This window comes from Zootoca vivipara, chromosome 1 (assembly GCF_965207765.1).
Source record: "Zootoca vivipara chromosome 1, rZooViv2.hap1.1, whole genome shotgun sequence".
In the NCBI taxonomy this organism is placed as follows: domain Eukaryota; kingdom Metazoa; phylum Chordata; class Lepidosauria; order Squamata; family Lacertidae; genus Zootoca; species Zootoca vivipara.
This window is the reverse complement of record NC_142582.1, coordinates 37,443,337-37,460,087: the sequence shown is the minus strand read 5'-3', so window position 1 is coordinate 37,460,087 and position 16,751 is coordinate 37,443,337. Positions and strand designations below refer to the sequence as shown.

The 16,751-nt window shown below is 40.1% G+C and overlaps 1 protein-coding gene across 1 annotated transcript in view; it reads right to left on the bottom strand.

The window, feature by feature from the left end:
• Positions 1-16,751, bottom strand: part of LOC118083125 (von Willebrand factor D and EGF domain-containing protein-like) — a 197,977-nt gene that overhangs the window by 36,565 nt on the left and 144,661 nt on the right. Inside the window, exon 22 of the mRNA XM_088661848.1 lies at positions 4,833-5,705. Coding sequence (XP_088517974.1) covers positions 4,833-5,705 — 873 coding nt within the window. The remainder of the gene's footprint in view (positions 1-4,832; positions 5,706-16,751) is intronic.

Here is a 16,751-nt window from a genome sequence, read left to right as displayed (position 1 = left end):
TTCCACCCAATTTCTCTATTAGATGAAGTGATAAGAATCATCATGTTATTCCTGTAAAACTATAATTGCAATATGCTCAAGGACTCAAATAACTGAATTCATTGAACTAAGTGTAACTTACATCGAAATAAACTTGCAGATCTTTAAAAATCACCTTTATTTTTAAAAAATAAAACACCAGGCCATATTTGCAGGCCTCTCCTACATAACATCTGGGATACTTGCAAAAATCAGTGCTGTGTGGTTGCACATATTTTGGCATTCAGAAATACAAACAGCTTATGTAAAATAAAATAAAAATTAACGGTAGATTTATTACTGAAACTATGATTAGCATAAATGAAACAGCCTATGCAACATTCATCTTGTTACTCTGGATGCGTTCTGATGAAGGTGAAGCTACATTCGGTTTTTTACTTCACCTAATTAAACAATTAAGGGAGAAACAACCTGTTCAAAACAGACCACAGACGTCATTAGAGAGTTTCATGTAATTACTGATCACAGTCTCATCAAGTGCTGTTGCTGTGCAATCACTATTTAAAATGGATGTACATGTACAAGAGTGGTGCCTGGCGGATAATAGCCATAGTAAATTATTTATCAACATCTAGAATAATTACATGATAAAATAAAGCCTGATGTCTGGGGCCTGCAGACAAGCCCAGTGATTCTCAGCATTTAACTGAATATGATATGATTGAAGGAGGTACTCTAGATTATGTGGTTTATGGACTGCAGCCTCTAATAAAAGCTAACACAACTGTGGCAAATGGATGGCAGCCTTTGTCCATTAGAGGTTGCTGTTTCTAATAAGCTTGAGTAAAGCGTACCACAATATTTTAAGAACCATATTAGCCAATGTAAACTTTGAGGCATGGCAGCTCAAAGCTGTCATGAATACAGATGAGCGGTATGCGGCCCATTTGATTAAGACATTTGAATTTATTACTGAAATTTAAACTAGTAGAATACTAGCGTTAACATTTTATCTCAGCCATGAAAAGTTGCCTCATTTTAATCTTCCTTTGGGCAACAAAGCCACAGTCATAATCTTTGTACATCTATCTGGATATTCCATTGTAAATATGACACTGGTATAAATCTCGGGGGAGAAGAATTGCATACAAAATACAATCATTTTTTGCATGTATTCATAATGATGAAAAGTTAATTTTGTCAGGCACAAGTGCTACTCAACATTTAGCATTCTCATCCTCAATTTTCTCCCTCCACAAGACATTTATTTGCTGCATTCTACAGTTCTCTGAAGGCCTCATTTGTCAAAAATATTACTGTAGGATTTTGCATTACTTTAATGTTTTAACACTCTAACTACCTCAGCACCCTGGCTCTCACCACCAGGAGTTAGGAACTATTATTATTATTATTATTATTATTATTATTATTATTATTATTATTATCCTTAAAGATTAGCTTGTTCTAGCAGACACAACAAAACATCCAGTCTAAAATATTCTGCAAACCTAATTTTTAATATTCACATTTTGACATGGAAAAGCAACAGACTCCACCCCGAGCTATCACAAAGTCTGTCACCTGGTACCTCAAAGAAGAAATGTCTGTCTTTGCCCTTGTAATAAAAGGTAAAGGGACTCCTGACCATTAGGTCCAGTCGTGACAGACTCTGGGGTTGTGATGCTCATCTCGCGTTATTGGCCGAGGGAGCCGGCGTACCGCTTCCAGGTCATGTGGACAGCATGACTAAGCCACTTCTAGCGAACCAGAGCAGCGTTTACCTTCCCGCTTGAAGCGGTTCCTATTTATCTACTTGCACTTTGAGGTGCTTTCAAACTGCTAGGTTGGCAGTAGCAGGGACCAAGCAATGGGAGCTCACCCCGTAGCGGGGATTCGAACCACCGACCTTCTGATTGGCAAGTCCTAGGCTCTGTGGTTTAACCCACAGCGCCACCCGTGTCCCTGTGTCCTTGTAATAAACTATGCTTAAATGCAGTGCCTGAAGTGGGTTTAAAAAATTGAAATGGGATTGCTAGGCCAGACTCAGTTCTACCAGCCTGAAAGAAGTGGAATGGTATCCCACTTTAATCACCACTTAAAATAAGGTTTGTTTTATATTTTGTTGGTTCTTTGAGAAGGGCAGATACACACAAGCACTTCATGCCATAAAGAAGGAAAGAAAATGGCAAGAGCCTTTTCCTATTTTTTTTATTCAGTGCACTGTGCTGTATTTCAGAAGCACTCCAGATATCTCACTTGCAGATCCTGCTTAGGTAGAATATTCATGACTCCTTAAGCCCTAAATCAGTGGCAGCTACCCAAGACATGACAGGAGTGATACAATTAGTTGTTCAGAACAGATCCCAAGCAGATGGAACAGATGGAAAATCCTGTAGCAATTTTATAAAATTCCACTATCTCATGATTTGGTAAAAAATGAAGCACAAAACTGGGGGGGAGGGGAAAGGAGGAGAGAGAAGTGGAGGGATTTGATGGCATGAGAGAACGAAGAAGGGTCAGTTAAGAGTAATGTATCTGTGGAGGCAGTTGCTAGCACAGAAGGCTGAAGGAAGGCGGGGAAAGGAAATTTTGAAACAGGGAGTTTGGTTTTTGTTACCAGATTAATTTATCTGAGCCCAATTATTTCACACACCAGAAGATCAAGTGCCACATCGGGGAAATGTCTGAATGTACAGTATGTGGCATGATTAGGGTCTGGTGTTATTTTTCTTCATTTCTGTGAACTTTGAGCTTTTAGAAACCAGTGAAAGGTTTTAATTGTGTGGAAGGCTTCTAGTGTTGGTGGATGATGGATTGTCTTTATTTTAAAGGAGCAGACTCTTGTGCAACTGGGAATATAGTTTGGAGACAAAGGATTTCACACTGTATGGAAAATCAATGGCTAAATTTGGGGAGCAAAAAATAGTGTATGTGTACATATCTGTCTGGCTATATAATTTTACTAGATGTTGCTGTGTTGGTTTTGACACTGATTTTGTTTCTTCTATGAATGCTGAGTGTCTAGGGGGAAGGAACTGGTCCATTATTTTCCTGCAGTAATTATACAAACAATAAATAACCCTTATGGTCAATCTTAAAATAAATAAAAAAGCAATCAGTATTAATTCAAAAGGGACAATCAACATATGATGGTTGCAAAGGCTGTCACACAGATTTTTTAAATATATATATATATATGCTAAACTGTATTTTGTAAACTAAAATATTAACTATGAATGAAAAAGTACCTCACAAACTAGAGCGTAATTTGTTTGAATAGAATAAGGTCTCAGAGATTAAGTAGTTAATAACCAATAGGATAGAATAACTAGCATCTGACTTATAAGCATCTATTTTCAGGTGTATATATGAAAACTTGAGATAGGCAGTGCCTAATCTATGGAGTTAGGCATGTCCTAGGAACAGCAGGTGAAGAAGCTACATTTCTTGGGCAAATAGATTTTCATGCATATGGAACTTTAATTAGATTAATAGCACAGGTTATTTAATAATAAAATGATGAATTTAATTTGCAAGAAGAATTTTGAAAGAGGAATATACCCAGTCTCCCGTAATTGTGTATAACATTATTTCACTATGCTCCTTTAAATTGTCTAATTAATGTGCTAATTTAAGCAGGAAAGTTAATCATCTTTTTCATAATGCAACACAGTGATTATATCTCTGGAGACATGTATATCAGGTCATAGGACAATTATCCCCTCCTCACCTCTAGACTACTACTAGTGGAAGATTTTAAAAGTAAAGTTATAATTTGGTACAATATAGGTTGTGAGTAATTGTATAGTTAATAGACGTATCGTACATTCTGTTAGTTTTATTTATGCCTGTTTTAACGTTACAGATGACAATAGACATGTTCTCATTTTTCATTCAAGTAATTTGGTCATAAATTTCGGTGGTCAACTTGTTGAAGGAAGTAGACTCTACTTCTAAATGTTGTGATTTCAGACCTTTCTCCCTCTATCTCTCATACCAAATAGTTGTTCCTAGTAGTTGCTCCTAAGTGAGTGCTCTGTGACTTGCTAGTATATCAGCACATGATCCATGATTCTTGAAAATCAAAAATACCCAGATATGATGTTGGAGCCATTGGATGTTGGACCCAGACATGCCCTTTGTCAAATGGAAGGGCTCCTTCCATTCATGGAAGGGATTCCAATCCAGTGTAGGCTCCCAGTAAAGGAAGGCAGGGAGAAATTTTTCACCAACTCCCCCTTCCCCTTGTTCCATGTGCCAGCTTCTGCACTGTTTCAGAATTCCTCAACCTCCAAAGCACCTTTTCAGGAAATATGGAGGAAGCAGAAATCTGCAAACAACAACAACAACCCAGCTGCCTCCCCTTCCACTGGCACAAATGTCCCATGGGAAGTTTCATTGTTCCTTAGAATAAAGAAACAGTGACTGAACATGCATATCTCAGCCACATCAATCCAACAAGCTATATTTTACCCTTTATCCCCTACTCATAGTTTATTATCTGCATAGCTTCCCTGCTGCAAAATAGGCAGTGTGGTCTTTGTGGATGTGGCAGAGTCTACCTCACCAACTCTGACCTCAACAGTTTGTTTATTTATTATTTGTTTTATCTATATTTTGTCTTATATCCCACCACAATTCCTGATACATTAATTGGAATAAAGATTGTGAACCCATTTGCACACTAAGACTCCTGACCAGGTATATACACATAGTAGATATACCTATACGAGTTAGTATGCTCACATACTTATACATTGTAAGTGCAAATGTGTTATGTAAGTAAAACACCAACCCAACACTTGCAATGATGGAAATATTAACACAGGCACCACTTCCTTCCCGTCTCTTACCTTGACATTCAATTCCATCACTGCTGTATCCAAATGGACAGGGTCCACATTTGAATTCCCTGCTCTTTGTTGGCTCACAAAGCACACCACTGAAACATGGTGTATCTGCACAGGCGACTTTCTTCTCAAGTAGCAACCTATTAATGGGTGTGGAAAGGCCCAAATGATTGGCTGGGGAGGCATGAGGCTTTCTGCCCAAAGATGTCCACAGTGGGACCCTTGTTTTTGTAGAAGCCCCTGCTGGGCGGATGGAGCCTTGTGGGGTTATACCAGAAAATGTAGCTTTCAGATGGGATGAGGCCAATGGTGTTGCTAAAACAGAAGTACCTGGGCGGCCTGCTTTAAAACCAAGAGCAGATCTAGTGTGTGAAGTCCCAAGAGAGTTTTTCTCATAAGGCTGTCCATCAAATGAGGTATGAGTCTGCAGATCAGCATGTGGCCTTGTATTGACCAGTAATTTCTGTTGAGTGGAAACATTTCTTCTGGCAAGTGACTGCGCATGACTCTTATAGTGTGATAAGATTTGGGATGCCCCTTGGTGAGTTGTTTCATAGGGCAGAAGGCGGCTCTGTGTGCTATTTTTTGCTTCATCTAGTGAAATGCGTCTGTGAAACAGTTTGGAATTCAAAAGCAGCTTCTTCACAGATGATGCCTGAGGCCGAGGTTCCACTCTTTCACTGGCTAGTGGTTGAATATCAACAGTGATAGGATATCGAGCTGTAAGGAAAGTTGTTTCTGGTTTGGAGATGTGAACTTGTGAGAGCCTCGAATCAGTATTATCTGATTTCTTTATGTCATCTTGAGTGGAAGAAACCTTAACACCCCCAGGGACTTTCACTGGTACATCAGTCACACTTTGGGTGGACCTTGACACTAAAAAGAAAGAAATTATGATCAGTAACAGGAAGTATTTAACATTTGCTAGTGGCATGGACGGCCTTGACATGGCATGGGAGATATGTGGTCAGGATTTCTTGTGGGTTTGATTGGGGAAGTGGTGCTGTGGAGAGATTGTAACCCTTTCCTCTTTTGCCTATCAAAATACTTCCTGAAGCTGCTGCAGTTGGTTTTGAGGGGGGAAATAAGTAGGTGTGATACAGTCTCTTTCTTGTATGTCACCCCTTTCAATCTAACTTAATAGCATCTTGGGAAGGGGGAGAATTTCTATCAGGAAAACAACTGCTTTCTCAGTATGACTTTCCCCCCTTTTCTATAATACACATGTGAGTGTTAATTAGTAAAATAAAAACTTGAGTGGAAAAGGGTGAACCTCAGCAAAATGGCTTGAGAAAGATACTGGAATGCACCTTCCAGCTTTGCATATCAGTTCAAATTATCACAATTATATAAATACACTGTTTAAAGGATATTGTCAGGATGGTCTTTTACATAGGACCATTGGAATCTCAGTGAGAACACCGTAGCCCAATATTGTCAATACTGAATGGAATCATCTCTCTAGGATTTAGACAGGAGTCTTTCTCAGCCCTTCCTGGAGATGTTGGGGACTGAAGCCACCAGCTTGCATGCAGATGCTCTATCGCTGGGCCAGATTTTGATGTGTTTGCAAAAACAGCATGTATGATAAACACCTTTTTGAGACCTAGAAATGCATGCTATTTCTTAATGTACTCTTACTGTCACCCCTCTCCATGGGAGATGCCTGCTTCCATCAATACCACCCTCCCTTTCTGAATATGGCTATAGACTTTCAAGACTGGAAGAGCCTTATAAAATCCAGCTGCCATTCAAAGGCAGGCTTATCCATGCACCAGCTCTCTTCTGCAAACATAGTACTTTCCCTGATTTAATGCATAGAATCGACACTGCAGTGAGCCAGTAGCACATCCTGCAGAAATCAAGGACAATGGAGGTCCTAGTGCCACAATGGATTCAGAAATAAATTTTCTCCTACATCAGTGTTACTGACAGCGGGCAGTAGCAGTTGAATATCGGTCCTGATTCCTTACCAAAGTCTTTGTATGTTATTTTGTTTTAAACATCTATACGTTTCCCTATAACCATAGGTGGCAGCTTATAGCATTAATGCACCACAAAATGGAGATGTTTGGGAATATTCATCGTGCAGTCGGGTCTTCTCCACTGTGTGCGCTATAGAGATTGCCTGGTGAGATTTTGAACTGATGAATAAAATGTAGTGGTAATCATATCATGGAGATGTCTGTTGAAAACTGCTAGTGTTGGAATAAATTTCCCTTTTCGTCTTCCATTTAATTCTGAACTGTACTTTTGCCGGCAGGATAATCACATTATTTCTAATTTGAAGCACTACATAATTTACCAACCCCTGAGAAGAAAGTAGGTTTCGTTAATAGAAATTAGAATCAGGGCAGCATTATCTATTTATTTTTTAAAGTGGCACTTTTTGTCTTAACAAAGAAAGGTTGAAACTGTGAGGTTTGTCTAAGGTCATGGTTCATATCTTCAAATCGTATTTCATGCAATCAATCAATACTTTAAAATCTATATGCCATAAATCTATATGCAGAGGTGGAGCTGCTTAGACCTATTCATTTTGCTTATTTAACCTACCAAGTAATTAAATATTGGATTTGACCAGTGTTCAAGGTCAAATTTGACTTTATATTCCTCCCCACAAAGTGTTTTGCATATGCAGTACCAAACTATATATTTTTATTTATTTATTTATTCCTTTCTTAAAGTGTCGTGCATCTATGGAAATAAGCAAGCAGAATGAGTATTTGCCAACTTGCATGCTCGGTATTATGGAGAACACCAATGTCTTAAAACAAAATCAAAGGGAAGCGCCAGTGCCACATGGTTGATTAATTATGGGAAGTGTGCTGCAGAGAAGACCTTTGGCTACTTAAACAATTTAAATTGTGGGGGGAGGTATTGTTTTGTTTGGTGTTATAACATGTATCTGTGTTTTTATATTGTATTTTATATTTATACTATGATCCTCAGATGAAGGGCAGTATAGAAACTTAATAAATAAATAAATATAGTGTGCTTATTGGAGAGCAGCGTTTAGTGCTGGGGGATCCACCTGCATTGAAACATTGACTTTATAATTGTAAATTGGGGTACCATTACTCATGTTATCTACTTGCAAGGAATCCCAAACCTGCTTTTCTTCCTATCTTAGTTTTCAGCATTACTGGGTCTGAAAACTGTAGGTCAGGAACGTGGACAAAGTGCTTCTGTATGACTGGAAACATTATTACATGCTTTGGTGACAACCAGGCTAAATTATTACAACAGGCTTGACATGAGTGTTTGGAAAAGTTTTTGGAAATCACAGTTGAAAAGTGTTTGGAAACACAGCTGGAACAAAATCCTGCAGCCAGAATTTGGGCCGGGGTGTGTTTACTGGAGCACGTGACTCAGCTATTGGACATTATTTATTGGCTCCCTCCTTATGTTCTGTTTGTGAGCACAATTCAAAGCATTGGCTTTTACCTTTAAAGCCATAAATGGTTTAGGAACACCCCTATCCATTGCCTATCTACCATATGTAAGCTTGGATATCCTTCCACTGGGTGGTAGGTGTAAATGGTGTGATTGACAGCTGATGTCTGATCAAACTGATGCCAGTGGAGAATAGACCAGTGGGTACCAAATGACTGAAACTCTCTCATTTCTTCTGCTTTAGATAAATATTTAGATATTGATACAATGAAATGCCTCAATAGATGGATGCTTTAGCAGTCCTGTTCACAATTAAACCTATACTTCCACTTGAGCATTTCTCTACCATTGGATCATTATGAGCAGCTCAGACTGGCCACGCTGAATATTTCCCCCACTTGGCTTCTTATTTTCTTGTCACAGCTTTACAATGTACTCTATAATTTTAAGAATGCATCTCATTATTAAGACAATTCAATAAATTTTCAATTTGTATAGCTTTCGTATCATTAACATTCAGTAGCACATTCTGAATAGCCCATCCTTCATTTAGAAAAATGACTGCAAAAAAACATTTCTCTGACATATTGTGCTCTGTGGTTCATTACTTTAAACTACAAACATACACCACCAACACCACATATGCCTTATCTAAATTGTCGGGAGAGTATAGAAAAATTATATTAGCTAAGGAGTCTTGCTACAAGAGTGTAAGATATTGTCCCATCTCTCCATTTATCTCTCTTCGCCTCATTATTAACTGCTTCTCTGGGTTTCCCCTCTGAATTTCTTTTGTGACACAGAGAATCTATAACCAGGCTTTTAAAAAAATAATAGGGGGAAACCAAGAAGACTGAACAAGTCAACAAAATGATCAAAGAGAAAATGACATGGTATGGGCACTCAACAATAACAGAAGCGATGCTTTTATATGCACTGGTGCTCAACACTCCACATATGAATCTCTCTCTCTCTCTCTCTCTCTCTCTCTCTCTCTCTCTCTCTCTCTGTGTGTGTGTGTGTGTGTGTAATAAAAAATCTAAGGTCTTATATATATATAATAAATGTTCATAAATGTACCAAGCAAACACATACATAAATAAATATATAAACCACATGTCTGAAGCAGCACAGGAAGACAGTCCTAAAACCATTTTGACTCCCAAACTGACCAAATGTTTCTCTGCAAGGAGGGAGGGGGTGAGGGAACCTTCCCATCGTCTCATGTCCCATTGTCTTTGACAATCTCAAAGGACATCTCAAAGGAATGGCCAGACTACCAGAAAAGGCAATCAGATAAGGCATTATCAGATAACCTGGCAGAAAGGAGATAAACAACGTACTCAGATTTCTGTGATGTAGGTATGATGTTTGTGGGGGGGGTGGTCTTGGGCTACACCCCTTCTGTGATGTATGTATGATGTATGGAAGGGTGGTCTTGAGTTGAGCTCCAGGGCAGGGAATTTCAAAATGGCTATATAATAAGGGCAAGCACATATGGTTCGGGGTCCTCCTGTTCTCTCCTGCGTGTGAGGGGAGCACCCTGTTGCAACAGCTTTAATAAAAATCAGGCTTACTAACTGCTTTGCTTCTCAATAGTATCTGGTTGGCCTCTGTTATTTTCTCCTACCAATGGAGAACCTACAAAGGACTCTATAAGGCAGGCATGTCAAACCTGTGGCCCTCCAGATGTTTTGGACTACAATTCCCATCTTCCCCAACCACTGGTCCTGCTAGCTAGGGATCATGGGAATTGTAGGCCAAAACATCTGAAGGGCCGCAGGTTTGACATGCCTGCTATAAGGGCTCGTGTGTGTGTGTGTGTGTGTGTGTGTGTGTGTGTGTGTGAAGTGCATGCTTCTAGTCAAGTACATATGATAAAAGGTTTATACTAGGGCTGGGCAATAACTGGTTTTCAATAGTGCAGTATATCACCAGCTAAATATCATGATATATCAATATATCACAATATCTGAAATAAGGAAGGAACTACACAGAAGTTAACAGGACAATGTCCTGGCAGCTGCTACTGCTTAAGAGTCTAAAACAGATAAATGATGATATTATTAATCACCTCAATGTACTTTTCAAATTCACAAGACAAACTTTGCATGTACATGGCATCTATTTAAAAGGTGGCTTCCAATGTGACTGTGATCATGCCAACTAATTCACTCAGTCCCCTTAAATGGTTCACAGATCATTCAGATTCTGTGTTCAGATTCTGTGTCAATGAAGAAATTCAGAGGAAGGAAAGCAGCTTAGTCATGCTGGCCATAGGACCTGGAAGCTATCTGCATACATATAGGTCCCTTGGCCTATAGAGCGAGATGAGCGCCGCAACCCCAGAGTCGCGACTGGACCTTTACCTTTTACCTCTTAACTACATCCATTTTCCATTTATCTTTATTTCTCAAGAAACTTAAACTGCTTATAATTTTGGTGTTGAGCAAGGGTGAAGAACCTCAAGCCCAAGGGGTCAAATGTAGCCCTCCAGTCTAGGTCTCTATCCAGTGCTTAGCACCCTCTTCAGGCTATACCCATCTCCAGAACCTTCATTGGTCCTAAAATGAATAAAATGCTGTTTCATTGTTGTTGTTGTGTGCATTATCATTTTTTATTTTTTATTTCAGTTAAAATATAAAACAATTGTGTGTGATGACCACAGGAACCAGTATATGAACCAGGCAGACACGGATTAGGATGCAATTGCAATCCTAATGACATCCAGAATTAGTTTCCAGGCACTTAATGGGATTTAATTCCAAGTAACTCTAGTTAAAAATGGACATATATTTGTTCTCCAAATCTCAAAGATTTCTCAGCACATCTCCATGTAGAGTGTGTGTGTGTGTGTGCGCGCGCGCAAGCATTCACTGGTAGTTTACCAGTGAGATGTTTTTAAAAGTTTAGTTGGAATAAAAATGGTGGCAAACACTGTTGCAAAGACTTCATTGCTGCCAAGTGAATGGTGCTAAAATCATGAGTTATTTTATAGCAAAAGAGGTTGTATTAAGTGAGAGCAATCTATTTACCCATGTCATATTAAAGGACTTATTTATTTGTCTCAGAGTCCAGATCATTCCTTGGTTTTCAAATGAAAATCTTTCAGAACAGTGTAATTGACATTTAAATCCATTTATTGCTGCATTTGAATAAAATGAGATCGAAGAATTTGAAAGCTTCAATCATTAAAGCAAACACAGTCCTGGCATGCAGCAATGATGAGGTGGAGTGCAAGTCAGAGGATATTTTTCTGAACTGTATAAGATGTGAGAGGAAATAGCATTTAATTCTAGTTAATCCATTTAATGCTTAAGATATTCCCCAAATGCTGCACTAGATATATCCCTCTCCGTGCCAGCTACTTCATTATGAAAAGGGCAACATAAAGCATTTAGCAGGAGGAAGCAATCAGAATTCAGGGCTATGGTGAGTGTAACATTGCATTGAAAAGCAGCAGGATATGCTGAACCTAAAGTAACTATGAAGGATTGGGTAGGACACCCAATTCCACTCTTCTCTCCTCATGTCCCCTACACAAGTAGGAGAAAAATGCTGGAAGGCCTATTGGCCTGCATGTACTTGGAATTACATTACATCACAAATGCACGTTGTCAACTGGAAAACAATCAGTAAAAAGAAGAAAGCAATGATTATTTTTGGACACTTGTCAAATTCACAATGAAGTAATCCATTTCCATGGATCATTTCTGAATCAGATGTGGAGAGTGGTAGCCTGCCTACCATTAAATTCAGAGGATATTAAGTACATTTATGTCCTAGAAGAAAATTAAATGTTCTTAGGTTATTCATGCTAGTTAAATAACGTTTAGAGTAGTAGCAGTAAAAACTGCCAATGATAAAATAGCCATGGTGGTGATTATGTTTGTTGACCATGCACATGACAGCCATTAGACCTGTTCCCTTACTACTGCTGTGGTATCCTTCAGTTATGTAAACACGCCAGATGGGGAGTTAATAACAGCAGGGGGCATACCCTGAGTACTCCAATTTCTGACAAAATATGTGATATATATGGGTCTTTGCAGCTGTCTACTCTTCACACACTGATTTGTCCTAAAATGTTCATCCCATGGATGGTGCCATAAAACAACTTATCCGTAAGTATTTGGAGGAGGATGCTGGGACATCACGACCTTTTCTTCATTCCTACAAACCAGACCAAATACAATATTAGCTAGATGAAAGAAAGGATTGTTGCCCCCCCCCAATATCATATCTTTTAGACAAGAAAGTTGACATGTTTCCTCATGAAACCTCCCTGGTATGTCTTTCCAGCTTTCTGCAGCCCCTGAAATTAGCATGAAAGTTTTGGAGGCAATTTGAGAGAAGGGTGGGAGAAATTGAGTATGTCAGTTTTAAACAAAAAGGGAGAAACCTCCATATTTGGAACAGCAAAAATTATTATTTTTTAAGCAGTGGCATGCTGTACCACTGAGAATTCCCCCCCCCCCAATAATCTATTGAAGCCTAAAGTGAAGCTTTCTTTGCTTAACCTCTGCTTTGTGCATTCTATCTCCTTTCTCATCTCAGTCTCTATATTTACTAATAGTGCAATACTAAGCATGTCTGCTCAGAACTATGCTCCACTGAGTTCAATGCTGCTGCTTTCCAAGTCGGTGTAGGCTTCATGTAAATGGGGATGAGCAGTTTTCGTACAGTTTCCTTAAGACGAGATGCAAGTTTAAAATTAAAATAAATAAATAAAACTGGTTTCTTTCCAAATCATACCAGTCTTATAACTCCCAAACTGACCTGCTAAATCAGATACAGTCATACCTCGGGTTGCGAACACTGCAGGTTGCGTGTTTTCAGGTTACGGACGTGCCGAACCTGGAAGTACCAGAATGGGTTACTTCTGGGTTTCGGCGCTCGCACATGCGCAGAAATGTGTCACGCACGTGCGCAAACGCAGTGTTGTGGGTTGCGAACGCTGCAGGTTGAGAATGTGCCTCCCGCACGGATCACGGTCACACCCCGAGGTTCCACTATAGATGAAGATGTACCCTTGAGGTTCTTCTGGAAAGTCCATCTATTTATATAGTCCTAAACACAACCTGAGCACCATGTGACCAAGCTGACAGTGAATCCAATGGTTCATGATTGGAAGCAGGTTGTAGGAGAAGAGGAATGGGAGGTCCCATTCTCTGAGCAGAAGTCCACTTACATAGCATTGGATTTTGCCCTGACTATAGCCCACTGGGCCTACTAGTCAGATGGGCTGTCATACAGGCACTGGCGGAGGAAGAGGAGTGTGGGGGGAGCGCACCGCCCCCCAGCAGCGGGATCCTGGTGGGGTGCCATCGCAGCTGCCTCCCCACCTGCCTGGGTGCCATGCTGGAGCATGAAGCTCCGCCACTGCATACAGGTCTGTTGGGCTATGTTGGACTTTGGTTGGTCACAAGTTATGCAGCTGATTGCTATTTTACAGTTTTTGAAAGCTGACATGGGATGCAAAGGCATTCTGTATTACAGTAGTAATTAATATTTGACTGTTCTTGACAGCTGACATTCAGTGGTATTTAGTATTTCACAGTGGACAGCTTATGTGATTTCATGTCTGATGTCTGCCAGAATCAAAAATGTAAATATTTGTTTCAACTCTAATTAGAAGATAATATTTGTTTGTGAAATATGTGATGACAGCACAGAATTACATACATTCATGACTTTAATAGAAATAGTGCCAGCAGTCAAAGTACCATTTAAGGTGAGATTGCAAGGTAACAAAGGAAAATAAAACATGTAGATGATGCAATAGAATTTTAGGATATAGAATACTAAGATTATTGTTGCTAATATATTTCAAGGATGCATCAGTGATAATTAAAACTTAAAAAATGATTTGATTCTTATGGCCAGGATGTGAAACTATGGAAAGAATAGCTGTGGAAATCTGTAAGAGATGTCAAAGAACACTAGCTGAAGCTTCCAGTAAATTTATGTGTGAATTTATGAATCAGGATTGTACCTACTGTCCTCTTTCCCAAACACAATGTGCTCATTCTTCAGAATCTCTGAACAGGAGGTTGGATCCAGAAAAACGTCCTCCCCACCCTCCTAGTAGCTCACACAGCTGCACAAAAAGGCTCCTTCGAGGGTCAGAAGACCTCAATGGATTGGGGGGGGGGCTGTGACATAGGTTGCTGCGAGGGAATGGAATTCCTCAAAACTGACTACAGGCAACCTGTGCAGGTGGAGCTTCTGAATATCATTGTTACTTTCTTATTATTTTCTGGGATTCCCGCTTTTCTCTATCAGTCCTCCTCATAGCCTCGTGACCTTTAGGAGAGCCTGTGTAATGGGCTGAGAGTCTGCTGGGGTGCAGAGGACAGTGAAGTCAGTTTCCCCCAGCTTCCTTACACATCTGCTTCCCAAGATCCAAGTCTAAGGCTAAACACACTCAAATGTACCTAACCTGTTCAGTTCCTAAACACGCTGGAAGCCAGCATGCAAACAACTTGCAGAAACATTGAAATGTATGGACGCTGGGAGTGAGGGTAATGGACACATACACAGCTACCTTGCTCATATTAAAGTGTTTCCATAGTATCCTGAACGCTATTTTTCACATTAAGGAAAAAATAGCCGTGAACTTCCTTTTTATGACAGCATAAGTAGAATATTGGACTTTTTACAGATAAATGCACATACACATATATATGTTACATTAAAGGTACAACAGGTAGATAATGTTCCCATTATCTGGATAATTATGAAATTACTCAGAAGGGTGTTCTCTAAAGACAGAGCAATCCATCAAAATTATTTTCATTTTGAATTTCATTACCTTAATGCGCACAGTAGCCAGCTAGCTTTCAAAATCACTAGCCAGATAAAGTGGGAAGAAAGCCAAGGCATTCAGGTCTTTAGCTATATTATTTTTCTTTGTACATTTGTAAACATATAAATTAGGCGCATTTGGCAAGGGACTGATTTGGTGTATTGATTAAGTGCAAAAACAAAATGAGAAGAAACAGATCAGTTTAGTCCCGTAAGGCATTATTCTATACATGAAATTAAGACAGCATGGAAAGGGAACTGGACCATACAAGCCACCTGTTGGGCTCCCACAAAAGGTAGGGATGGTCACATTTGTAAAGGATAAGGCTATCAATTGCTTCTAGCTATGATGGCTATGTTCTGCTGTTGTGCATATCCTCCAGCATGCTGCAGGGGAAATTGAGGTGCTCATATTTAGGGGCTGCGCTCCTGGAGTTTTGTCAGCATGTCGAAAGAGTGGGGGTGGGGACAGACAGCAGTGCACTGATTGGTGGATGTGGGGCAAGTAGAGACATAAATATAGGGAAAGGTGTAGAGTGACAATACAACCTAAACTTCTGGTAAACAATTGAAGACTCTGAATCTCTACGGCATGGAAAGGCACTGCTCTGGCTCTTAGGCACTCAGCGATGAATCGCTGCTCCCTTCTCTGATGCACAGCTTTTCACTGAGAGTGTGTGTTGAACCAAAGGGGAATTGTTCTGGAACCCCTGCAAATGCCATCTTGGTAGTCAAGATAACCCCACAATTAATTGCTAGTTGTTGTAATCATGAGCACATATATATTTAATATTCACTTGCTTTGATATAAGTTAATTGGCTTGTTTTTGATACTATCCTTACCAGTGGGCTTTGGGTGCTGCCACCTATGAACTCATCTGGTCAGGTGAAGCAATAGGAAGTCCTGGCCAAGGAAGTCCTGTTGCTTTGTATGTAAAAAATGTAGGCCTGTTTGCTTGGGTGCCAACAAGCCACCTCCTTCCTGCAGTGTCCATCCTGTGTTTGCTGTAAGTCTACACCTTTCTTTAATAAAGCATTCAAACTGAACACTGTCATTTTTAACATCCTTGTTTGGTATCTCTGCACCCACCTACTCCCGCGAGCCCTCCTTTGGGCCAGTGAATCAGGGCAGAGAGCAGAAAGCCAATTTTTCAATTGGAGACTGAAAGTGCTAGGAGAGGTTTGCTCGACATCCTTCCACATCTCTATACTGGAGGAGGAAGAGCCAGAAGTAGCACTTGGTGTGTTTTGGGGTGGGCAAGCATCAGTGAGGCAGGCAGGCAAGGAGAGGCATCTGCGCTGTTGGTACCGCTGTCGCAGCTCCAGCCACAGCTGCTGTGGGGAGGCAACAAAGAAAGGCATGAAGGAGCCAGCACAATCCTGAGCTAGTGACTCTTTTGGGGACTGCATTCTCACAGGAGCCCAAAGAGAACATCCCGGGATCCAAGCAGAACAGGTATGGCTTCCATAATTCCAGAATGTCCCAATCCAATCAGGACCATTGACAAATATGCAAGTGGGGAGTGCACTGTGGCGCACTGCTCCTGCTATAAGGCTTCCCATGCGTGTCTGGTGGACCAGCATGAGAACATGATGCTGGACTAGCTGGGTCTTTGGTATGACCCAGGAGAACTGTTCATATTCATTAATGACCTCACTCCCATGCTCCATGTGCTGTAGGGTTGTTTGGAGATGAGAAGCCTGCTTGACTGTGTATAG